A 26,301-nucleotide genomic window follows, 5' to 3' on the forward strand; every position below is an offset into this window, starting at 1 on the left:
AATAACAATGGCATTCCTGGACTTCCCTAGCTTTGAGGGAAAAATTACATTTTCTACAATTAAAACAAGAATATATGATTTGAGGAACTTCTAAAATGAGCTCCATTGCACTTGCCACACAAATTCCCTAAATACCACAGCATTTCTGTCTTCTAGCTGTAATTCTATTTCCTCTATTTAATTTACACTGCCTCTTCTCTTTTAAAAATCCTATCCTAAGTTCAAAAGCTTATGGCAATGAAACAGATCAGTATTTTTCTAATACTATTCATATGGCCATACATATAATGATCAAGTATTTGGCACTAATTAAGAAAAGTGTTTATAAACTGTTCCTCAAGCCCTTCTTCAATTAGATTTTTCCTGATAATTCCAGCCCATGGTCATTTCTTCCTCTCTGAACCACTCATCTGACACTTAAATAATATATTGCCTTGTGACTTAATACTCTTACATTATATTGCAATTTCATTCTTGACCTTCCATTTAACTTTCATGTGTGCCCCCTTAGACTTACCAACTAGATTTCAAACACATTTAAGGGACTAGGCCTATATATAACACTTTTATATATACACCTAATATAAGCTAGCAGAATGTTGTGCAAATATAATTTGGTGATTATTTACTTTTATTATTTCCTTTTTATATCTCACTTATGATTACACATTTTCACAATGAAATTAAAAAATTAAAATGAAAGTCACGCTATTTCCCTTCTCAGTGATCAAATGGTAATACACAGTGATCAGTGATAACATACAGCCATTTAAAACATTAACTTCCATGCTATGGCTGTCATGATCATTATTATATACTCCTTTACAATTTCTAAACCGGTATAATAGCAGATGCCACTTTTCACGATTAAGAGCCCTGATGTTATAGCACGCTCTAGTGATCAACTATGAAACCACAGATCTTCAAAACTTTAAGACAAAGACTTACCCAAAGAAAGTAAGAAATTTTCAATTAATAGTGTTAATATTTAAAATGTAAAAATATTACAAAAATGAACTTAATGTTCATACCTTACAATTTACAAACTTGAAGCATACAATAAAACTTACTCATTAGAAACAACTGTTACCTAAAACAACTACAGTTTTACCTCATTTATTCATCTTGCTCTGAGCATTTATTACATGCTAAAAAATATTCTAAGCATTGATAGTTCAGCGAGAAGCAGAGATCAACCTCTCATTGAGAGGATTCTCTTCTCCTATGCTTTCATTAAACATATAGTTGGATATTCAGTCAGTCATTAAAATACTTGTAGTTGAAAACATTAAACAAAGAATCACACTAGTAACTGAAAAGTCCAATGAGTGAGAAGTGCTGTGGGAATATATCAAAGAAAACTGACTCAGGAAGGGAAGTCTGACTCCAAAAAATACGATTGAATAGAGACGGAAAGAAAAATAAGAGTCAACTAGTCAAAGGGTAGGCAAGTGGCAAGAAATAAATGGCATTTTTTTTTAATTTTTATTTATCTACGATAGTCACACACACAGAGAGAGAGAGAGGCAGAGACACAGGCAGAGGGAGAAGCAGGCTCCATGCACCGGGAGCCCGATGTGGGACTCGATCCCGGGTCTCCAGGATTGCGCCCTGGGCCAAAGGCAGGTGCCAAACTGCTGTGCCACCCAGGGATCCCCAGTAAATGGCATTTAGAACAAGATAATGAGAATAGAGAGATGTTAAGAGGAAGATAAGAGGTTGGCAGAAACCAGACTATGTAAGGCCTTAAGGGCTATATAAGAAATCTAGCTTTTCCCTAAGAGCAGTAAGATCTGCCATTTCAAAGAAGAACAAAACTGGCTCAGTATTTTGGAGGGAAGGAAGAAAGGTTATGGCAAGACCAGTTAGGAGGCTACTCAGGTAGCCCAGGTGAAAGATCACAGTAATCTGAATGAAAGTAAAAACAGTGGAGATAAAATTTAACATATGATTTGAGGAATATTTAAGAGCTAAAACTGGCATGTCCTGATGATAGACTGAATATTAGGAAGATGGAATAGTAAAGACTTTCAAATGCCATTTTCCAAGGAAGGAAACTCAGGAAGAACTTTTTTTTTTTCATATTTTATTTATTTATTCATGAGACAGAATAAATGTGTCATGAGACACAGAGAGAGAGAGGCAGAGACACAGGCAGAGAAAGAAGCAGGCTCCATGTAGGAAGCCCGATGTGGGACTCAATCTGAGGAACTCCAGGATCACGCCCTGGGCCAAAGGCAGATGCTCAACTGCTGAGCCACCCAGGTGTCCCAGAATGGACTTTTTTTTTAAACTAAACATTATTTTGTTTCCAACTAACCATAAAATATTCCTTCTTCTGAGGCACCTAGGTGGGGCTCAGTTGGTTAAGCATCTGCCTTCAACTCAGGTCATGGTCTCAGGGTACTGAGATTAAGCCCCAAGTGGGGCTCCGAGGTCAGTGGGGAGTCTGCTTCTCCCTCTCCGTCTGCCCCTCCCCCTTCTAGCACATGTGGATTCTCACTCTCAAATAAAGAAATAAAATCTTAAAAAAAAACAAAAACACTCCATTCTTTAATGAAGAATTAGACTTCAGGAGTTCATTTAGGCATTTTTTTAAAATTGAGGTAGAATTGACTACAATGTGGTATTTGTTTTAGGTGTACCACAGTGATTTAACAATTCTATACACTATGCTATGCTTAACCACAAGTGTAGTCACCATCTACCACCATACAATGTTATTACATATTACTGACTATATTCCCTATGCTGTATTTCTTATCCCCATGACTTATGTATAACTGGAAGTTTGTATCTCTCAATACCCTTCACCTATTTTGACCATCCTCCCAACTCCCTTCACTCTGGCAACCACAAACCTACCCATTCTCTCTATAGACAAAAATGTTTTTGCTTGTTTCTTTTGTTAGATTCCACTTACAAGTGAAATTATATGGTATTTGTCTTTCTCTGTCTGACTTTACTTAGCATAGTACCCTTTAGGTCCATCTATGTTGTCACAAATGGCCAAGATCTCATTCTTCTTTATGACTAAGTAATATTCCATCACACACACACACACACACACACACACACACACACACTATATCTTCTTTATCCATTTATCTATTGATGGACACTTACGCTGCTTCCATATCTTGGCTATTAAAAATGCTGCAATAAATACAGGAGTATGTGTATCTTTTTGAATTCATGCTTTCCTTTGGGTAAATGAGGAAAAAAATCAGGAAGTATGGATTGTTTTATGTTCTCTATTTTTGTTTGATTTTATGAAAGAGGTATGAAGAAAACATTGTTTGGTTTTACATGAAGTTAAAGTATTTCTGAATATCCAAGTAGGATGGAGATTTCAAGAAGACAGCTAATTCTGAAGTTCAGATGATAGCTGTGGACAGGCAATATAATTTTTGAGTCTTTAGTGTATAGCTGATAACTGAAAATAGAAGCTCATGAAATGATGTAGAAAGAGTATATAAAGTGAAATGAGAAGATGACCTGTAACTGAACTTCAAGTAAAATGAGTCATATAAAAAGTTCATGGTTTTGGCAAAATGGAGGTCACTGCTGAACTTAGCCTGAGCTGTTTCAGTTTAGTAATGGGACTAGAAGCCAGACTGGATTAAGAAGTGATTGGGAGCTGACAGCTCTTTTGAGAAATCTGGCTGTGAAGAGAGTAGGGGATTGGTAATGATAGGACAACTGTTAGAGGAAAGTGCGAGGGATGACTGAAGGATTCATTACCTCACCCAGACCACATGATAGAGATCTAAGCATATTCAAAACAAGATGGGAGGTATCCACCTAAAAGGACAATGTTGACTATCCACAAGAAAAGAGAGGGACAATTAATAGTGTAAGGCTTTTAGTAAGGCTTTTAAAGTGGAAAGGAATGAAGATACCAGCACAGGTATAAATATGAACCATCAATAGGAAAAGTAATTCTAGTGCAAAACAAGAAAGGAGGAAAAAATGAACAAAAATAGAGGCAGATTTAGGTGTTTCATAGTAAGAAGATAAAGAAGTTACGTGTCTTATTTATTTATTTATTTATTTATTTATTTATTTATTTATTTATTATTTATTTAAAGATTTTATTTATTTATTCATGACAGAGAGAGAGACAGAGGCAGAGGGAGAAGCAGGCTCCATGCAGGGAGCCCGATCTGGGAGATATAGGACTCAATCAGGGGACTCCAGGATCACGCCCTGAGCCAAAGGCAGACCCTTAACCATTGAGCCACCCACATGTTTTTCTATTTAAAAGCATGGTCAGCATCGCTCATCACACAACTTATAAAAACCAATAGTATGCCTACGTTTCTCTTTTATCAAAAAAGACTACACTATATTCAATTTTTAAAAATATTGTGATAGATGCAGGATCATTATAGAGTAGAACAACAAATTTTTAAAAAACATTTATAAAAAATTTGGAATCAAAAACATAATGAGATGTACAAATGACTTTTTGAAACTGAAACATTTGTTTAGAATTATATAGAGACATTTTTGAAATAAACATATAATCATAAATGCATGTGTATCTGTACACTGGCATGCAAATGCAGTTGAAAATAAACATTTTTACTGTGCAAATTTAACACTTAAAAAACTACCTGTCACCTAGGAATGGAATAAAATGCCCTTCCCTCAACATCTTTAAGAATACAACTTATAAAATACTAAATAGTTTTATATTATTTGGGTTCAGTCATTTTCAGTGTATCATAAAATGTTCACCAACTTTCGTTAGTACTTTTATTCTGAAATACATTTTGAATCTAATAAAAATATATAGATTCAAATACTTTTAACACACTGAAGATCACTGGCATGTTAATTTCTGTTGCGAGGTTAATTCATTTCTATATTAATTCAAGAATATAATTTCTTCTGCCATCTCTGTTTAAACAAAAGTGTACTCTTAAGAGAATCTTAAATCACAACTATTTCAGAGTTTTCTTAATATTAGACTAATGTTGAAATATATGTTGAGAATATTTTTCATTATGCTTTATATACTACTTGCATAAGGTTTCTCTTTTCTTTTGGACTGTGTGTGCTCCACGGGCAGGCACTATGTTAATTTTGTTTGCCACTGTAACTCTAGTACCTAGTGTAATGTCTGATACAGAGTAGATAAGTCATTAAATATTTGTCAGTTTTAAGACTACAAATGTCTTATATCACATCTAATTCTACATTTATAACCCTAACAAATCAGCTTTAACATTTTTTCATAAGTAAGCATATAAAAAATTTATCTATTTTATATGTTAGAGTTACACTTAAGATTTTTTATAGTGTTCCACTAATAAAAGTTTTCATAAAGATAGGGAGATAGACCAAATGATTTCTTCAGGTTCCTTCTGATCTTTTGGTTTTCCATATTGTAAGTAGAGATCTTTGGTCCAAATGTACATTATCTATAATAAGGCAGCCAGTCACAATATCAACAATGAAAATATGTTTATGTTTAGAGTTCATATAAACCAGTAGTTTCCAGTGTTGTTAGAAGACTTTGACAATTCCCCAGAAGTTGCTTGCAGGGCAGATATGATGAGGTTAAACTATAGTATGATTCCCAGACCCCTTATATTAATATGTTTATAATGTTGGAATTGGACATAAGATTCCACTAAAAAAAAAAAAAAAGGTTTAACAAATAGTGAAAAAAGCTTTATCATTATGTAAAATAAAATATTAATCTGGTCACGGCTGACATTTTTAATTATATTTTTGTTTTGTCTAAAATACTTTAGGGATTAATATCTTTGGGAGATGTCATATTAGCAAAAATAAGAAAAAAATTCCACTTAGTCAACTAACTTGAAACACAGTTCTTTCTTCCAACACTGGACTATCTAATGCTCCAAGAATGTTCCTTTTTGTACAGTGATTAAGAGAATTTACATACCATGGCAGAAAAACTACTTTATTAGAAAACTGCTTTTAAATTATGTTTAGATTTTCATGTTCCACGGAGGCATTTAAAATATGAAACATCTTTTAAAATACATTAAACTTTAAAAACTAGTATCAAAAATAGTCTAGAGAAAAAACTGGAAACACCCAAAGGTCTATCAATAGATGCAGATAAATGGGTTGTTTTATAACAATGGAATACTACTCAGCAATAAAATGAAATGAATTAATGATACACACGACAACTTGGATGACTCAAAAACTGTATCCTGAGTAAAAGAGAATTTTTAAAAGTACAGACTGAATAATCCTATAGATATAAAACTAGAATATACAAGTTGTCTATACTGACACAAGAAGATTAGTAGTAGCTGCATAGAGAGTAAAATGGGGAAGAGAAGAAGAGATTACCAAGGCACATGAGGAAACTTCTGGGAATGATGGTTATAGTCACTGTCTTGAATATAACTAGTAATGGTTTCACAGGTGCATACATATACCAAAACACCAAACTGTATACTTTAAAAAGTTTACTGTAAGACAATTATATCAAAATAAAGCTTAAAAAAAGTAGACATGTAACTTTTGAATGTAAAAGAATGTGTAAAACTGCCTGATAAATTTTTAAAGATTATTTCAGAATGTCAAACTACTATAGAGCTTTTTAAGGTAAAAAATGTTTATTACCTTTCAACTTTTGATGCCTGAGAATTTTCTATTCCTTTAAAACAAACTTTTTTGACATGATCTCCTGAACTATGGCCAGTAATAGATTTTTTTTCTTCAAAGAAATCCCGGAATGACTTGGATGAAACTGAATGTACAGAAGATGCCCTGCAAAGAACAACAGAGATCATGTTAAAAAGTCCATTTTTTAAAAAGGTCAATGCTAGAAATCACAAGTAGAAAATGGAGAGAATGTATTATCAAAAATTTTACACTGATATTATATAATTAGTTTTTAATGTGATGTTAGATTCTTGCTGTCAGTTGTGAACTCATCAAAATGATGTGATAAAAAAAAAAATGGAGACCAATACTGAAGATAACCCAGATGTTGAAATTAGCAATGATATTAAAAACAAGTGTCATAACTATGCCTCAGGCAACAATTAAAAAAAGCTCAGAATAAATTAAAGAATAAGCTCAGGGAAAAGAAACTATGAAAAAAAAACAAAATAGAAATTCAAGAAGTTTTAATACAATATTTAAAAAACAAAATTCATTGGATGGATGTAACAAACAATTGGAATAGAATCAAGAAAAACTGAAGATAAATCAACAAATTTTTAAATCTGAACAGAGGTAAGAAAAGACTGAAAAAACTTCCACCATGGTGACTTAATCCGATATCAAAACGTCTACCATAAGTGTAACTGGAAATACCAGGAAGAGAGGTTAGAAATATAGCAGATAAAAATATTTAAAGAAACAGTAGCCAAGCATGCCCCAAATCTGGTGGAAGATATAAATTTAAAGATTCAAGAATTTTAGAAAACCTCAAGGAATATCAATCTAAACAAAACCATACTTAGGCACATAATGAGCAAACTGCTAAAAACCAAAGATCAAAAGAAAAGCTTGAAAGCATCTTGAAAGAAATACAACACAGTATGAAAACACTTAGCTTATTATTAGAAACAAGGAAAGCCAAAAGACAGTGGAACAACATCTTTAATATGATGAAAGGTAGGAAAAAAACTATTAATCCAGTATTCTATATCCATATGAGTCAACTTGGACAAGGATCCTCTCCAAGTCAGGATCAGAAATGATTACAGTCCTGGCTGAACCTTGATTGCAGCAGTGTGGGAGACATGAGCCAGGGGCACTCATAAGCAATAACTCAGTGAAGCCCGACCTAAAGGAACTATGAGATAATAAACATTGATTGTTTTAAGCTATTTTTTAGGGATAATTTGTTACAAAGTAATAAATAACTAATATAAGATACCATTGGAATTAAAAAGATAATAAAGATTATAAATAACTTTAGGCAAATAAATGACAACTTATATAAAATGGACAAATATCTCGAAAAAAATATATATTTTAAAGATTTTATTTATTTATTCATGAGAGACATAGAGAGAGAAGCAGAGACATGGAGGGAGAAGCAGGCTCCTCCACTGGAGCCTGACATAGGACTTGATCCTGGGTTTCCGGGACCACACCCTGAGGTGAAGACATACACTCAACCACTGAGCCACCCAGGCATCCCGAAAAAACTATTTATTAAGGGTACCTGGGTGGCTCAGTTGGCTAAGCATCTGACCTCGGATCAGGTCATGATCTCTGGGGTTGTGGGATCAAGCCCCATGCTCAGCAGAGTCTGCTTCCCCATTACATCTACCTTTGCCCCTCTCCCTCCTTGGACACTCTGAAATAAATCTTTATCAAAGAAAAAAATATGAAATAAAAAAGAGACCTATCTCTATTTAAAAAACTGAATTAATCCCACCAGTTTAGAAGTTGACAAGTTGATTCTAAAATTTTTATGGGAATACAAAAAAACCTAGATTAGCCCAAGTATTCTTAAAGCAATACAAAATTGGAAGAAGATAAAACAAGTCACAGTAATCAAGACAGAGTGGTACTGACATAAGGATTAAAAATCCGATCAGTGAAAAAGAAAAAAAAAATCCGATCAGTGGAAAAGAATAGACAGCTCAAATATAGATCCTCACATATACAATCATTTTAATTTCAATAATTAGTTCCCAAAACAATTCAGTGGCAAAAGTATTTTATCTAAAAACAAATGGTTATAAGAGAAAGAAACCTTCACTTTTATCTCTTATCATATCCTAAAATTAATTCAGGGTGGATAAGAGACCTAATGTAAAAACTATCCTAGAAAAAAAACAGAAGACTATCTTCATAACTTGGTGGTAGGCAAAGGTTTCCTTGGGCTTATACTACAGGAATAAACAAATGACGAATTACAGTTAACCAAAATTAAAACTTCTGATCAGAAGACATCATTAAGAAATCAGAAAATAACTGCAAAACACTATGTGACAAATGACTCGTATCCAGATTGTAAAAAGAACTAGAACTCAAAACTAAAAAAAACTTAACACATAATAAAAGACAAGGCAATTTTAAAAAGCAAGCAAAACAATTTGAATAGACACTTCACAAAGAAAGATATGCTAATGATCAAAAAGCACATTAAAAAGTGCTCAGTATTCATCAGGGAAACACAAAGCCACAATGAGAGGCTGCTATACGCCCACCAAAATAGGTAAAATTAATTGACAATACCAAATGTTGGCAAGAACGTGAAATAACCAGTGCTCTCACATACATTGTTGGTGGGTGGATAAAATGGTACTAATGCTGTGGGGAAAGGTCTGGCAGTTTCTTAGTAAGTAAACATTTATTTTTCTGTATAATCCAATAATTCTCCCTAATAATTATCCAAGAGAAATTAAAATATATGTCAATAAAAAGGCCCAAACAAGAATATTAGCAGCAGCTTTACTCATAATAGCCAAAAACTGGAAAGAGACCAGGTGTCCATCAACAGGAATAAACACAAATTGTATATTCATACCTTGGAATACTACTGAGTAATAAAAAGGAATAAACCATTGGCATACACAATCCAGATAAATCTGAAGAACACGTGAATGAAAGAAGCCAGATGGATAAAAGTACATTATGTTTCATTTGCATAATATAAAGTTCTAGAAGAGGTAAAAATAATCTTTGGTCAAAAAAGGAAAAAGTCACAATACTGATTGACATTGGTATGGAGGAGGGCGCCAAGATGAAAGAGAACTTTCTGAAGAAAACTTTCTGGGATAATGGTAATGCCCAGCAATTTATTAAAAAGATAATAAACAATGACCAAGTGAAGTTTTCCCTAGTAATGCAAAGTTGGTCTAACATTCAAAAGAAAAAAAAATCAATATGAAACATAAACAGGATAAAGTAGAAAAATCCTATGGAAAAGACTTATGATCCAAAATATGACTAATAACAGGCAAGGACATGCATCCCAAAGATATGAAAATAGCCAATAAGCCCCTGAGAAGTGTAAAATAAACCACACTTACTAGTAGCTAAAATCAAAACAATTACGTGTACCAAATGTTCGAAAGAGTATGGAACAAGAGGAACTCTCATACACTGCAGACAAAAAGTGTAAAATATGAACATTTTGGAACATTGGTGCTTTTCTTATATTATAAAGTCTAACATTCACTTAACATATGATCCAGCAATTCCACTCCTAGGTATTTATCAAGAGATATAAAAACATGTCTATTATGACTTATACATAATCACTTTTTTCATAAAAACATACTGGAAACCAGTATTTCTCAACAAAAAAGGAAGAAATTACTGGTAAATGCAACATGGATGAAGCTCCAAAACTTCAAGTCAAATGACAGAAAGCTAGACATAAAACAGAACATAATGAGCTTACATGCCATTTATATAAAGTTTGAAAACAGACAAAAACTAAGTTATAGTGACAGAAAATTTCATCAATGATGGCATAGGTGGAGACTAAGAAAAGATACTGCAATGAGGGAAATATTTCTTTTTATTTTCACTGGGGTGGTGAATACACAGATGAATATATTTGTAAAAACTCCTGTATACAAAATTAGTCCACTTACTACATGTAAATCATATCTTGACAAAGTTATTAAAAACAAACAAACAAAAGGAAATCTGCACTCCTTCTCAAATGACTAAAAGTTGAAAAATGCCAAGTTTTGGTAAAGAGGTGGAAGAAGTACAACTCATACAACGCTGATGAAAATGTTTTGTGATGCCACTAAAAATGAATATATGTATATCTTATTATCCAGTTATTCCTAGCTAAGATACCCAATAGAAATACGAATGTACATTCACCTAAGACATGAACTAGAACATCCATAGCAACACTAATCTAACAGTAAAACAATGAAGATATTCAAATGCTAACAAAAACTGAATGAATAAGTTGCAGTATATTTACACAATGGAAATTAGCTAGTACTCATCAAAATATGAATTTCATAATTATGTTGAAAAAAAGAAGCCAGACACAATTCTATTTATATACATTAAAAGAAAATCTATGAAAAGAGAAGTCAGGATAGTGGATGATAAAAAAGATACTGGGTTGCTGCAGGGAGAAGAGGGCATGTAAGGGTGGCAGAGGGGGACTTAGAAGATGATGGTAATGTACTTCTTGATTTGAGTGCTGGTTGTACAGGATGTGTTCAGTTTGTGAAAATTCAGCCTATATATTTATGGTTATTGTACTTTTAAGTGTATATTATGTTTTAATAAAAAGTTACTTAAAATGTTAGCCTGCTTTTACATGATAAAACAGAAGAAATAAAAATTAGGTTGATCTAAATATACAAAATTAATCACACCCAACATAGCTGTAATACTTTGATAATTAGTTAAAAGTGGAATATATTTTACAATACCAAAAAACAGGCAAAAAATTAAAAATCACCATTACAGACTAATTTAGTTTTCAAAGATTTCATACTCAGAGTTTAATGATTTCAGAATCTTTTAATTCAACTATCAATGTTTTATTTTACAGCCATGCAAAAACAATCTGCAGAGTAATAGGGCTAGACATATAAAGCTCTATTGCTGGGTTCAAATTTTGGCTCTGACTTTGGGAAGTTAAGCTTTGTGCTTCAGTTTCCTCATCAATAATACGACGATACTATCTCCATCATCATAATGGTTGTTATGAGGATCAAATGTTAATTTATGGAAAAATACTTAAGACAATAGCTGACACAGAGAAATGCTATGTAAGTCTTAATATCCATAATTTTCATAGCATTTAACAAAACTTACTGTGATTTAAGAGAAAAAGAAGACATGAACAAAGTTCATGACATGAAGACATATAATCAGTTATAAATAGGCTTAGTATCTCTTTCCTTCTAAAGTAGACTTAGAAAAATTAATTTAAAAAGCTAAACTTTAGTTATTAGTTCTTTTATACACTAGATCTACACCATAACCTTAGATCATTTTCAGAATCCTTAACATTAGAGAGTCAAAATTATAAGCAATAATAATGTATAAACAATTTCCATACCTAGGTTTTTTCTTTTTTTTACTATTTTCTTTACTCAGAGAACAAAGTGGTCAAATGCTAAATGGATAATTCCCGAAAAAGTTAAATTTGTAGGGGCAAGAAACCATAAAATCCGAACCTAAATTAAGTTCATAAACAATTTGAGGTATCCCATAAAAGAGCAAGTCTTTCTAAAATCCTATTATTTTGTCTGAATAGCTCGTTTGTACTTCTGATCTAATTACCAAACTATATTTGCAAAACGCTTTAACATGCATCATGTCATTTAATTCTTGTAGTAACAATCCTAAAAAGTAAGTATTTTTTATCATCTCCTAAGTTTAAAAGAAGAGTAAAACCAAAGTTCAGGGACCACCAGAGATAAGGCAGAACTGGGATCCAAACCTAATTCTTTTTTTTTCCCTAAAAATATTTTCTTTATTTATTCATAAGAGACACAGAAAGAGAAAGGCAGAGACACAGGTAGAGGGAGAAGCAGGCTCCATGCAGGGAGCCAGACGTGGGACTCGATCCCAGGTATCCAGGATCAGGCCCTGGGCTGAAGGCGGCGCTAAACCACTAAGCCACCCAGGCGTTCCCCCAAACCTAATTCTTAATGACCACACAACTCATCCTTTAGTCTACCACTGCCTTCAGTAAGAAATCAAGACAACACTTCTTATAAAGTGCCAAAGAGAAAACAGATAGGAAGATACTGATGATTCACACTTTGTTTTGTTATCATATGAACTAAGCATCCATTCATAACAAAATGAAAACTATTTTACCCAATTTCTATTTGATCAATAAAGATTAGATCATTCAATACAAAATGACTCCTAAAAGATTTTTTTAAGGGACTCCTGGGTGGCTCAGCAGTTGAGCATCTGCCTTCGGCTCAGGTCGTGATCCCAGTGGGGAGCCTATGCCTCTCTCTGTGTCTCTCATGAATGAATAAATAAATCATAAAAAAAAAAAAAATTTAAGAAAAAAGAAAAGTTCACCAAAAAGTTAATACATGTTAAGGAAATCAGTGAATCATATGGCCATATTACAAATCAAGTTACCATTTATTAAAATATAAATGGCTAACATTTATATATTTGATTAGACAATGTTGAAGGTGCTATGCTAAATGTTTGATGCTTTAACTCAGTTTCAACTTCATAATACCCCTGTGAAATAGGTACTGTTTTTAGCTCTATTTATGGACAAGGAAAGAAAGACAGAGAAAGATTAAATAACTGATCTAAGCTTACATTGCTACCAAATTAACAGATCCATGATTTAAACTCAAGCAAGGCTAACTCCAGAACCCAGGCCTAATCACTATACTGCTGTGTCTACATATTAAAAGTTGTTTGCTCTAAGTAAAGCCTTAAATTACATCAGAGGAATTTTCCTTATAGATTTGTGTCAGAAACATGACCTACCTAGGTATTCATGCTAAAAATACTTCTTCAAATGGAACTTCCCTATGACTTGACCATGAAATTTTTCCCCAAATACATACATATACAAAAAATAAAAAGCTAAACACATATACAATTTGTGTTTCCTTAACAATTCCTTCCTCCTCCCAAAAGCACACATACCTAAAGGATTCTATTGGCAAACAAGGTAACTATGGTGTACAGTGTAACATTAGCAATTTGGGAATACTGATGGCAAATGTTCTTGCCTGAGAATACAATGAATGTCTCCTTTAAGTAAATCATGTTTCTAAATACAGAAATTTCAATCTATAAAGCATAAGTTGTCAGATTCATTCTAGTAGTAATTCAGAGACTCCTAGATGTGATAAATTATACATACTTTTAAAAGACTTCCAAAACTCTTTTAAAAAGCTACTGATACCTCCTTAGGAATAAATGTAAATAACAGTGCTTATAAAATATCTTAAACTCACATGTTCATTAATCATGCACAGTGGTTACTTATAAAATGACTTACCAGATTTCCTTAAATGAGTTCTACTACTCTTTCCACTGATCATGCCATAATTTGAAACAGTGTCTGATTTCCCATGATTTTGCTTTCTTAACTCAGGCTCTGGCTATTTTCCATCTTAGGAGCCACAGTAGCTTTATGAAGAAGCATTTGTAGACATTGGTAACCACATAAAAAATTAATCAAGATTTTGTTTCTTAGCTAAAGCAGCTCTGAAATTTTAGCTTTAATAGATAAAATTTCCAGCTCTAAAAAGTTAAGAAGTTGAATTAGTTTATAATTTATAGGTTACCTCTACATGGAATTTAGAAGAATTTATATTCATCAAGCCAGGCCACAAAGATTGTGCATTCTTCCACTGAAGATGACTCATGAGAAATGTATTATTTCTCCAAGTAAAACAGGTGATAATGAAAAGTGGCCAACTCCCACATACACTTGTGTTTTCACACGATATTATATCAGAACTTCATTCTAATGCAAGAACCAATTATATTTAATATATAATATTGCCACACCTAACTGTAGAGAGCAGGAGTACAACTATGTATTATGAGTCATAAAAACTAGGTGAGAAAATCTGTGATCAAACTAGTAAAAATCCTTTCCACAATCAGAAGCAGATTTATAGGGCTAATTTGTGATTTGCTAATGAGCTTTATCTTAACCTTAATACTAAGATAAACACAGCATAAAAACATATTCTACAAAAATAAAATCATGTTAGATGGTTCTTCAGATGATGAAGATGCTCTTTTAAGAAATTATTTTTAAAAACTTAAATCACTACAGTTCTGAATATACTCTATACACACAATTCATAAATCAGATTAAATGCTAATTTAATTTTCTAATTTATTCATAGCATAGTAAAGTTTAAGTGCTACCAAATTTCATTAGATCATCATTTACATGGGATATTCTAAGGAAAACAAATCTATGCCATTTTTAATTTCTTCAATCATATACTACATGTATTTACACCCTGTGTGTAAAAAGTATTCAACAAATGATTATTTCCATTTACACTAAACATGGATCAAAATTCATGAACACCAAACATCAACCAGTTTATATAAACATGTTTTAAAAATCTCTAACAAATATTTTGATTTATGCCATTAACTTATAAAATTTCCATAACCAAAGTATATATATATAATATCCTTATAGTTATTCTATACTTATTGACAAATATATATTTTACTAAGTTAACCTTTAATTTAGAGTACAAATAAAAGTATATATATTCAGAATTTAGCAGAAATAAATTTTAAAAGATCCTTCAAATATTAAAAATAGTCTCAAGAAGTCATAAAAAGGACACAAATGATCAATTTTATAGCTCAGATAATTCAGAATAAAATTATCCCTAATTAAATTTGCTTGGTGTCCTAAGAAACATAAAACTGCTATTAATTAGTTTGTATTTTTTTTATTCAAGTATAGCTGGCATACATTAATTTCAGGTATGCAACATTTATATATGTTGTGAAGTGATCACCTACCATAAATCTAGCTACCATCTGTCACCAAAATTGTTACACATTATTAACTTTATTCCCTATGTTGCACATTGTATCTATGTGCCTTATTTATTTTATGACTGGAAGCATGTTATTTTGACTTTTTAATCCCCTTCCCCTTCTCCCATCTCCCATCTGGTAACCATCAACTTGTTCTTTGTATATACCGAGTCTGTTTCTGTTTTATTCATTTATTTTTTGATTCTACATATAAGGGAAGACATACAGTATTTGTCTTTTTCTTCCTTATTTCATTTAGCATAATACCTTCTAGTCCATCCATCTTGCTGCAGATGGCAAAATTTCATTCTTTTCTTTTACGGCTTTTAAGATTTCATTCTTTTTTTTTATGGCTCCTATTCCATTGTATGTATTTATACCTAAACTTTATCCATTCATCCATCAATGGTACAAAGTTGCATCCATATCATGGCTATTATAAATAATGCTGCAATGAACAAAGGATTCTAAATTTCTCTCTTCAAATTACTGTTTTCATTTTCTCCAGATAGATACCAGAAGTGGAATTGCAGGATCATATAGTAGCTCTATTTTTAATTTTGTTGAGAAACCTCCATACAGTTTTCATAGTGGCCGCACCATTTTGCATTCCACCAACAGTGACAGTACATCAGAGTTCCCTTTCCTTTACATCCTCACCAACATTTAATGTCATTTTTGACAATAGCCATTCTGACAGGTGTGTGGTGATAGCTCATTGTGGTTTTGATTTGCATTGCTCATATGATTAGTGATGCTAAACATCTTTTCATGCGTCTGTTGGCTACCTGTATGTCTTCTTTGGAAAAATGTATATTCAGGCCCTCAGCCTGTTTTTGTTGTTTTGATACTGAGTTGTGTATAGTCTTTATATATAATGGATATTCAACCCTTATCAATCGTTATCATTTGCCAATATCATCTCCCAATTAGTAGGTTGCCTTTTTGTTTTGTTAGTTTTCTTCATTCTGCAAGGGCTTACTTAACATAGTTTCATTTGTTTATTTTTGCTTTTGATGCCCTTTGCCAGAGGAGACATATCAAAAAACCATGTTGCTCAGGGACGCCTGTGTGGTTCAGACAGTTGAGCGTCCAGCTTTTGGTATCAGCTCAGGTCATAATCTCAATCATGAAACTGAGCCCCATGTCAGCCTCTGTGCTCAGCACAGAGTCTGCTTTAGACTGTTTCCCTCTATCCCTCCCTGCCACTGACTTTTGCGCGCACTTTCTAAAATAAGTAAATCTTTTAAAAAATACGTTGCTCAGACCAATATCCAAAGCTTACCACTTATGTTTTCTTCCAGTAGTTTTATGGCTTCTGATCTTAAATTTAAATCTTTAACTCACCTTGAGGTTTCTTTTTGTATATGGTATAAGAAAATGACTGTTTTCCCAAAACCATTTATTGAAGAAACATGTTCTTTCCCCATTATATGCTCATGCCTCCTTTGTCAAAGATTAATTGACCAGAAGCATAGGTTTATTTATGAACTCTATTCTGTTGCACTGATCTATGTGTCTGTTTTTGTGCCAATACCATAGGGTCTTTATTATTATAGCTTTGTAATAGTTTGAAATCAGGGAGTATGATACCTCCAGCTTTGTTCTCTCTTAAGATTGCTTGGGCTCTTCGGGGTATTTTGTGGTTTCATACAAATTTTAGGATTATTTGTTCTAGTCCTGTGAAAAATGCCCTTGTTATTTTGATAGGGATAGCACTGAATCTGTAGATTGTTCTTGGTAATAAGGGCATTTTAAAAAATAAATTCTTCCAACACAGGAGAGCAGTGTACCTTTCTGTTTGTGTTATTTTTAATTTATTTCATCATTTAGTTTTTATAGTTCTTTCACCTACTTGGTTAAATTTATTTCTAGGTGTTTTATTCATTTCAATGAACTGTAAATAGTACTGTGGTCTTACATTTTCTGACAGCTCATTATTAGTATATAGATATGTGACAAATTTCTGTATATTAACTTTGAAACTTTTTTAAGATTTTTTTTTTCATGAGAGAGAGAGAGAGAGAAGAGAGGCAGAAACACAGGCAAAGGGAGAAGCAGGCTCATTGCAGGGAACCTGACATGGGACTTGACCCTGGGTTTCCAGGATTATGCCCTGGGCTGAAGGCAGGCACTAAACCGCTGATCCACCCAGGCTGCCCTGTATGAAACTTATTAGTTGTAATGATTTTTGGTGCATCTTTAGGGTTATATTAGTTGTAATGGTTTTTGGTGCATCTTTAGGGTTTTATATATATATATTCATTCATGTCTTCAAATAGTTAAGTTTTACTCCTTTTCCAATTTGGATGCCCTTTATTTCTTTTTCTTACCTGATTCTGATTGCTATAACTAGGACTTCCAGTACTATGTTGAATGAAAGTGTTGAGAATGGACACCCTTGTCTTATTCCTTATCTTAGAGGAAAAGCTCTCCACTTTTCACCATTGAGTATGATGTTAGCTGTGGGATTTTCATATATGGCCTTTATTATGTAGACATATGTTCCCTCTAAATCTACTTTATGGAGGGTTTTTATATTGATTGGAAACTATTTGTCAATTGTTTGTTCAGTTTATCTATTCAAAGGATCATATGGCTTTTATCCTTTCTCTTGTTGATGTGGATGTATCACATTGACTGATTTGTGAATAATGAACCACCCTTGCATCCCAGAAATAAATCCCACTTGATCTTGGTGAATGTTATTTTGATGTATTGTTGGATTCAGTTTGCCAATATTTTGTTGAGGATTTCTGAATCTATATTCATCAGAGATATATTGGCCTGAAATTTTTTTGGTTTGGGGTTTGTTTTTTTGAGGGGGGTGCTGCTGTCTTTATCTGATTTTGGTATCAAAGTAATGCTGGGCTTATAGAATGAATATGGAGTTTTCTTCCCCTTCTATTTTGGAAAAGTTTGAAAAGAATAGATATTAACTCTTCTTTAAATGTTTGCTAGAATTCACATGTGAAGTCATCAGGTCCTGGACTTTTATTTGCTGGGGGTTTTTGATTACTGATTCAATTTCATTGCTGGTAATCAATTGTTCATATTTTCTATTCCTGCTTCAGTTCTGGTAGGTTATATATCTCTAGGAATTTACCCACTTCTAGGTTGTCCAATTTGTTGGCATATAATATTTCATAATATCCTCTTACAATCCCTTGTATTTCTATGGTGTTAGTTGTTATTCCTCCTCTTTCATTTCTGATTTTGTTTATAGGAGTTCTCTCTTTTTGGGGGGTGGGGGAATCAGTCTGGCTACAAATTTGTCAGTTTTGTTGATCTTTACAAAGAACCAGCTCCTAGTTTCATTGATTGGTTCTACCGTTTTTTTAGTTTTTATATCATTTATTTCCACTCTAATCTTTATTATTTCTTTCCTCCTACAAGTTTGGAGTTTTGTTTGTTCTTCTCTTTTTCTAGCTCCTTTAGGTATAAGGTTAGGTTGTTTATTTGAGACGTTTCTTGCTTCATAATATAGGCCTGTATTGCTATAAACTTCTCTTAAAACTGCTTTTGCTGCACAGCCCAAAGATTTTGGACCTGTTTTCATTTTCATTTGTCTCCATGTATTTTTTTTAATGCCTTCTTTGATTTTTTGGGTTGGCTCATTCATTGTTTAGTACCATGTTATTTAACCTCCATGTATTTGTCCTCTTTCCAGAATTTTTTTAAAGATTTGAGAGAGTGCATGCATGCAGCATAAGCAGTGCAGGAGAGGCAGTAGGAAAGGGAGGAGAGTCTTAAGTAGACTCTGTGCTCAGCAAGGCAGGGCTAAATCTCATGACCCCGAGATCACAACTTGAACCAAAACCAAGAGTCACTTATCTGACTATGCCACCCAAGTGCCCTCCTGAGTTTTTTATTGTGGTTGATTTCTAGTTTCATAGCATTGTGATTGGAAAATATGTGTAGTATGACTTCAGTCTTTTTTAATTTGTTGAGACTTGCTTCGTGGTCTAATATGTGATCTATTCTGGAGAATGTTTCATGTGCACATGGGCAAATAGAATGTGTATTCTATTTGAGGATGGAATGTTCTGAATATATGTATTAAATCCATTTGGTTCAAATATGTCATTCAAGGCCATTATTTCCTTGTTTTTGTTTAGATTATCCATCCATTGATGTAAGTGGGATGTTAAAGTCCCCTACAATTATGTATTATTACTTTTAGTTCCTTTATGGTTGTTATTAACTGCTTAATGTATTTCAGTGTCCGCATGCTGGGTGCATAGATATTCACAATTGTTCTATCTTCTTGTTGGATTATCCCCTTTAGGATTATAGAGCATCCTTCTTTGTTGCTACAGCCTTTGTTTAAAAGTCTACTTTGTCCAATATACGTATTATTATCCTGGCTTTCTTTTCACCACTAGTTGTATGATTTTTCTCCATCCCCTCACTTTCAGCCTGTGGGTATCTTTAGCTCTGAAATGGGTCTCTTATAGCTAGCATATAGATAGGTCTTGTTTTTTTTTTAACCCATTCTCTCACTGTGTCTTTTGATTGGGGCATTTAGTACATTTACATTCAAAGTGGTATTTGATAGGTATGTGTTTACTGCCATTCTGTTGCTTGTCTTGTGGTTGTTTTTGTGGTTTTTTGTTTCTTTCTTCTATTGCTCTCTTCCCTCACCATAAGTTGGCTTTCTTTAGTGATATACTTGGATTCTTTATTTTTTGCATATATATTACTGGTTTTTAATTTGTATTACCATTAGGTTTGCATACAACATCTTCTACATATATCAGTCTATGTAAACTTGATGGTCACTTAGGTTGAACCCATTTACTCCTCTCCCCACCACAATTTAGGTATAAGGTGTCATACTTTATATACTTTTCGTTTGTGAGTCCCTTCACTGGTTTCTACAGATACCTTCCTTTTTTTTTTTTTTTTTTTTACTACTTTTGTGCTTCCTGCTTTTCTTGCTTATGGTCTTTCTATTCAGAGTCCCCTTTAACATTTCTTATAGGGCTGGTTTAGTGGTCATGAACTCTTCTAACTTTTGTTTGGGAAACTCTCTCCTAAACTGAATGATAGCCCTACTGGATACAGTATTCCTAGCTGCAGATATTTTTCCTGTCAGCACTTTGAATGTATCATGCCAATCCCTTCAGGCCTGCAAAGTTCTGCTGAAAAATCCACTGATAGCTTTATGGGGTTTCCCTTGTATGTAACTGTCTTCTTTTTTTCTTGCTACTTTTAAAGTTCTTTATCACTACTTTTTGCCATTTTAATTACTATGTGTCTTGGTATGGACCTCCCCGGGTTGATTTTGTTGGGGGGGTTCTCCGTACCTCCTGGATCTGAATTTGTTAACCTTCCTCAGATTTAGGAAATTTTCAGCTGTTATTTCTTCAAATAAATGATCTGCCCTGTTGTCTCTCTATTTTCTTCTGGGATCCCTATAATGTGAATGTTACTACTCTTGATGGAGTCAGAGTTCCCTGAGTTTGTTCTCATTTTGCATAATTTTTTCTCTCTCACCTGCTCAGCTTGATTCTTTCCATAACTTTGTCCTCCAGGTCACTGATCTGTTGTTCCCTTTAGTCTGTTCTTTATTGCATCTTGTGTATTTTTAATTTCATCTATTGTGTTCTTCATCTCTGTTTCTTTCTTTAATCTTTTTGTTAAGGGTTTCAGTGACGTCCTCTACTCTTTCAAATACATGGATTATCTTTATGACCATTACTTTAGATTCTCTATCAGGCATAATATTACTTATCTATCTCCATTTTGCTTAGGTTTCTTGCTATGATTTTGTCTTGTTCTTTCATTAGGAACATACTCCTCTTTCTCTTCATTTTATCTAACTTTCTGTGTATGTTTCTATGCTTAAGAAAGTCAGCTACATTGCCTATTTTTGAAAGTAGTGGCCTTTTGATATCCCGTAGTGCCCCACAGTGCAGTATCACCTGTTTACCAGAATGTGGCACCAGGGGTGTCTCCTATGTGTGTTGCATGTACCCTGCTACTGTGGCCAAGCTGTTTTCCTTTGGTCCATTTGTCTGCAGTGGCTCTCTTAGCCTATTGTGGGCAGTTTTTGATTCCTGTGGACCAGTCTGGGCCACCTTGGGCTTGAGTTGAGGCAGACCAGGCTTTCTTCACCAGATGCAATAACAGCTAATTGCAGGGCACTTTCCCTGTGTTGTCCCCTGAAAAGCTTTTGGTGGTAGTGGGCAGGGCTTGCTACCAAACCAGCTATCTGCCCATAGCCCACTCCTGGGACTGTAATCTAATTAGTTTGTGTGGTTATGTTTTCCTCTCCCCAGATTACGAGTCACTTTGGAGTGGTGCTAGCCTCTGTCAGGGCTGCCTCAACACTGCCACACTTATGGCCCTGGTCTAAATGGGCTCTAGCCAACAATGTGTTGGTGGGGATGGATCTATAATATGCTCAGGGGCAGAGCATGCAGTAGGTCCTCTGAGAGAAAGGATGAGGATCATGGCCATCTGGGCTTATCAGGAAAGCATGTGGGCTGGGTGCAGTTTTAACAAATGCATACCAGTCCTCTGCCAGTGGTAAAGGGCTGCGGCTGATTGCAAATTAGCCCTGGCCAACTCCAAAGTGTGAGTATACAGGGTACACAGTGCCTCCAAGTTTTGCATGCCACTTCTCTGCTGGGGGGGATGTGCCTCCGACACAAGGGAGGTCAGCTGGGCCTGTCTGCAAAGAAGGTAGGGGTGGCATGCACAGTTTTAACAAGGTTCTTGCTGGTCTTCTGATACCACAGGGACCAAAGACCTGTAAAGCACGCTGTCAGGAGATGTAGTATTGGCAAGGCTTGCATTGGTCTTCTGGGGGAGGAGACCTGTAGTTCTGGGACTAAGGCAGGCCTGGCTAGAGGGGGCAGATCCCTGAAGCAGGGAAAGGGGCTGGGGAAATGGCACCTGCCAGCTCCTCTGTTTCTGGAGGAGTCTCGCAGTGATGTCTGTCCCTCTGGAATATGCTCTGAGATTAGTAAATAATTCTCCCTCCCATATGTTCCAAGGGTTTTGAAACTGCTGCTTCTATGCTGTAGGTCAGTAGGCTGTCCCTTTAATTTCAGGGACTCATTTTCCTATAGTCCTCCAGGCTCTCCTAGAACTAAGCCTGCTGATTGTTTTAATCCCATGCTTTGGGGCACGTGGGTGGCTCAGTGGTTGAGCATCTGCCTTTGGTTCAGGTCGTGATCCCGGAGTCCTGGGATTGAGTCCCACCTCAGGCTCCCCAAAGGGAGACTGCTTCTCCCTCTGCCTATGTCTCTGCCTCTCTCTCTGTGTCTCTCATGAACAAATAAAAAGTCTTAAAAAAAAAATTTCATGCTTTAGGTCCTGCTGGTTTTAAGAACTCACAAAATTCTATGCCTCTGATTTTCAAAGCCAAATGTTATGGGGATTTGTTTTCCCCATTCAGGTTCCCTGGTATGACAGTCTGTTTGTCTCCCCTCTCTCCACCCTCAAGTCCCTCTCTCAAGAGAAGTCCCTTTAGCTCCCCACTATCTCTGCCCTTCTTACACTCTTTGATGTGGCCTCTTCTCTAAATTTAGTTGTAGAGTTTGTTCTGCCAGTCTTTGGATCATTTTCTGGGTTATTTACAATTAGGTTTGTGTATCTATTGCATCATGGGATACAGTGAGCTTAAGGTCCCCCTAATCTACCATCTTTCCAGGAAGCCTCCTCTACTTTTTGTTTTTAAATAATGAAACTGATTAATGGCATGGCTATATTACTAAGCCCAAAGCTTCTTCATATGCTTAGTTAATTCTCTCAAATTGCAGTATTATTTAGTATCTTGGGAGTTGATCCAAGAACTTTTGTGTCTCTTCCATACTTTTCTTAGGGAAAACACAACTCAATGTTATAACAGCTATCTTACAAACCCTACAAAGGCAGTGAACAAATCAGTCTACCACATATAGAAGGTATGCAACAAATACTAATGAATTAAAACATTCTACTAAACTCATTTTCTCAAATTTTACTCTTTTCTTTTTTGAGTTTTCCCACCTCTTTCTATACTTTCTTTCCTGTGATCATGCTTTAGATCTACAAATAGTCCTAACATTGATTTAGTCCCCTTGGTAGCACCTAAAATGAGTTGCCACTCTTTTCAAAATAATTTACTTTTTTAATTGGGAAAACTATTCTCTTACAAGTAGGAAAATGAGGCATTAGAAGCAATGAAAGGGGGGCACCTGAGTGGTTCAGTTGGTTAAGCGTCCAAATCTTGATTTCAGCTCAGGTAATGATCTCAGAGTTGTGAGACTAAGCCCCGTGACTGGTTCCGCTTTGGGCCTGAAGCTTAAGATTCTCTTTCTCCTTCTCTCCCTGCCTCTCCCTCTGCCCCTACCCCCCACTCTTTCTCTCTAAACTAAATAAATAAAAAGAAGCAATGAAAAGATTCCCTCCAAAAAGGGTAGCTTCCAAGACCCTCTTCAGTCCTTATGAGAAAAACGGGAGTTCAGTGAACCTCTTCCTTGCCCTTTACTCTATCCCTATGCTTTTCCTCTGAAATTGCTTTTTAATTAAAGGGAAACAGGAAGTACAACCTATTTTATACACCTCAAAATTGCTAGTTGACCTCTTTGGAGATTTTTCCTATTAATGTTGCTATTATAGGGGAATTCTAATGGAGAAAACTTGCAGCAATTAGATACCCCTGCTTAAGAGTGACAATGAAACCCATGATTATAACAATGTAAAGAGATTCCCAATGTATCCAGAAGGACAAAGAAATTAAGGTGGTTAAAAAAAATGTGTTTATCCAATTTTTCTATGATATATATTGTTTCTTATAACAAATGAAAAAAATAGACTACTTTCTTAAATTACTTTAGCAATACACACTAATTAAAATACCAAGAAATTATATCTATGTACAAAAAAAATTTGGAAACCATGATGTAAATGTCAAAACAAAACAAAAAAAATTACTTCACAAGGTCTAATTTTTAACTTTTTAAAGAGAGGAATGAAATATTTGAAAAGATGGGAAGGGGACCCAGAAGCCAAGAGCAACCTTAAACTCTAATGCACAGATCTCTGCTTGTTTTAATAAAAATTAAAGCATACCATGCGTTTGCTGGTTTTGGAGTTTTTGAAGGAGCAGTTAAAGCTGTTTCCATGCTATTCGTTCCTGAATTGTTTTCTTTGGTAGTCATTGCAATCATTTTCCGTTGCTTCTGAGAAAGTTTAACTCCATGAGAAATCATCTTGCTAGGAATTAAATGAATTGGCATTAATTTCTACTTAATGAAGACTACAGGTAATTATATTGCTTTTTATTTGATGTGATTTTACTATTACTGGATCAAAATGGCAACATGATTCAACAGTGACAGTATCAATTTACACTATCAATGATCAAATAATAGATACAAATGAGCCTTCATACTAATATTACATCACAGTTGCATCAAATATAGTCCACAATGATCATTTTAGGGGTCAATTTCTAACCATCAGAGCTAGACTACCAACCCAACTCAGTCTTTAGCATATATTTGAGAAATGTCAGGAAGGCTAGAGTATCTAGGAAAGAGCTTAAAATTTAACATCAAATATAGAAAAACAAAAAAAGTCCAGTAGGTCTTTCCAATTCTTTAGGGCAGAACTATAAAACAACACAGTCTTTGCTTTCTTATGATTTTTTAACGAACCCCAAATTTGTCTTTGGTGTAGCTCCACATTTTTGTCTACTTTCTTCAATTTGCATGATGGTTCTGAGATCCATAACAGGAGGGCTGACAGGACTAAAACACATATAAAGGTTATTTTACAACAGTTATTGGAAAAAAAAAAAAAGAAAAAGGAAAAAAGAAACTTTATTGATCCATAAAGTACAAACCTCCAAATGTCACTGAAATTGTAAATTATACGTAAGATTGATAATGAGAGGATACTTTAGGTCTGTCAACTACGGCCAAATTAAAAAAGGATACTTTGAATGAAGGCTACTTTTATATATACATAACTAAAATGCATCCAAAGTCATAATATATAGCTGAAACATTAAAAAAAAAAAAAACAAAAACAAGAAAAAAAAACAAGCAATAGAATGATTATTTAACTCAGACAGAAGTAATCAAAGTTCTGTTTAAATTCTTATTCTTTAAGATGAATAGAACATGCAAATTATATTCTATTTTTAACAAAATTCTTACTACTAAATGTTAACAACAAAAATTTAACAGTGAAGTTTGAGGGTGCTCTATAATATTAGAAACCACCTGATGGAGTTAAATTATGAGAAAAAAAAAGTTACAATCTTTAGAAATAGCTAATCTATTTTGCTGACTTTATACCAAGTGAATTATTCTTAAAACACATTTAATAAAATAGTCTAGTGTTTAGAAGATGCTTCTCAGTGTTCCCACAAACAAGTTTACTTAAAAAGACAACAAATTTGAGACTGATAAAGCAACATAAACTAGCACAGCATAATCTGGTCTTCCAACTTCATAAAATACAGCACATTTCAAAATAATTACATTAATATAATAATTGATAAGTCAATTATCAGGTTTAGTTTATTATAAACCATAGTAGGTATATAAAGATGAAGCACAAGCTCAATTAGCACTTTGAAAGAATACTGTACTATATCTACTTCAACCTAAAAACTTGACTTTTTTAAACAAAAGAAAAATATGGATATAGTACATGTTAAGTTTAAAGCATAGTGTAACATAAATGAAATGTCCTCTGACAAATAACTGAATAACAATACATTTTGTGAGATCTTAAATACCCTTTAATGTGCTAAAAAAAAAAAAAAAAAAAAAGATAAAGTAAACCCAAAAATGACAAATGGTCTTCCTGAAAGGGAGTTTTAAATAATATATA

At 34.0% G+C, this 26,301-nt stretch overlaps 1 protein-coding gene across 6 annotated transcripts in view; it reads right to left on the reverse strand.

Moving 5' to 3' along the window:
* IBTK (inhibitor of Bruton tyrosine kinase) overlaps positions 1 to 26,301 on the reverse strand; it is a 100,203-nt gene that overhangs the window by 6,711 nt on the left and 67,191 nt on the right. For all 6 annotated transcript variants that reach the window (XM_038554614.1, XM_038554618.1, XM_038554616.1 and 3 more), the window contains exons 24-26: positions 25,116 to 25,208; positions 24,529 to 24,672; positions 6,616 to 6,762 (exon numbers count right to left, since the gene is read on the reverse strand). In XM_038554614.1, the coding sequence (XP_038410542.1) occupies positions 6,616 to 6,762; positions 24,529 to 24,672; positions 25,116 to 25,208 (384 nt within the window). The remainder of the gene's footprint in view (positions 1 to 6,615; positions 6,763 to 24,528; positions 24,673 to 25,115; positions 25,209 to 26,301) is intronic.

Source organism: Canis lupus, chromosome 12, assembly GCF_011100685.1.
Source record: "Canis lupus familiaris isolate Mischka breed German Shepherd chromosome 12, alternate assembly UU_Cfam_GSD_1.0, whole genome shotgun sequence".
NCBI lineage: Eukaryota > Metazoa > Chordata > Mammalia > Carnivora > Canidae > Canis > Canis lupus.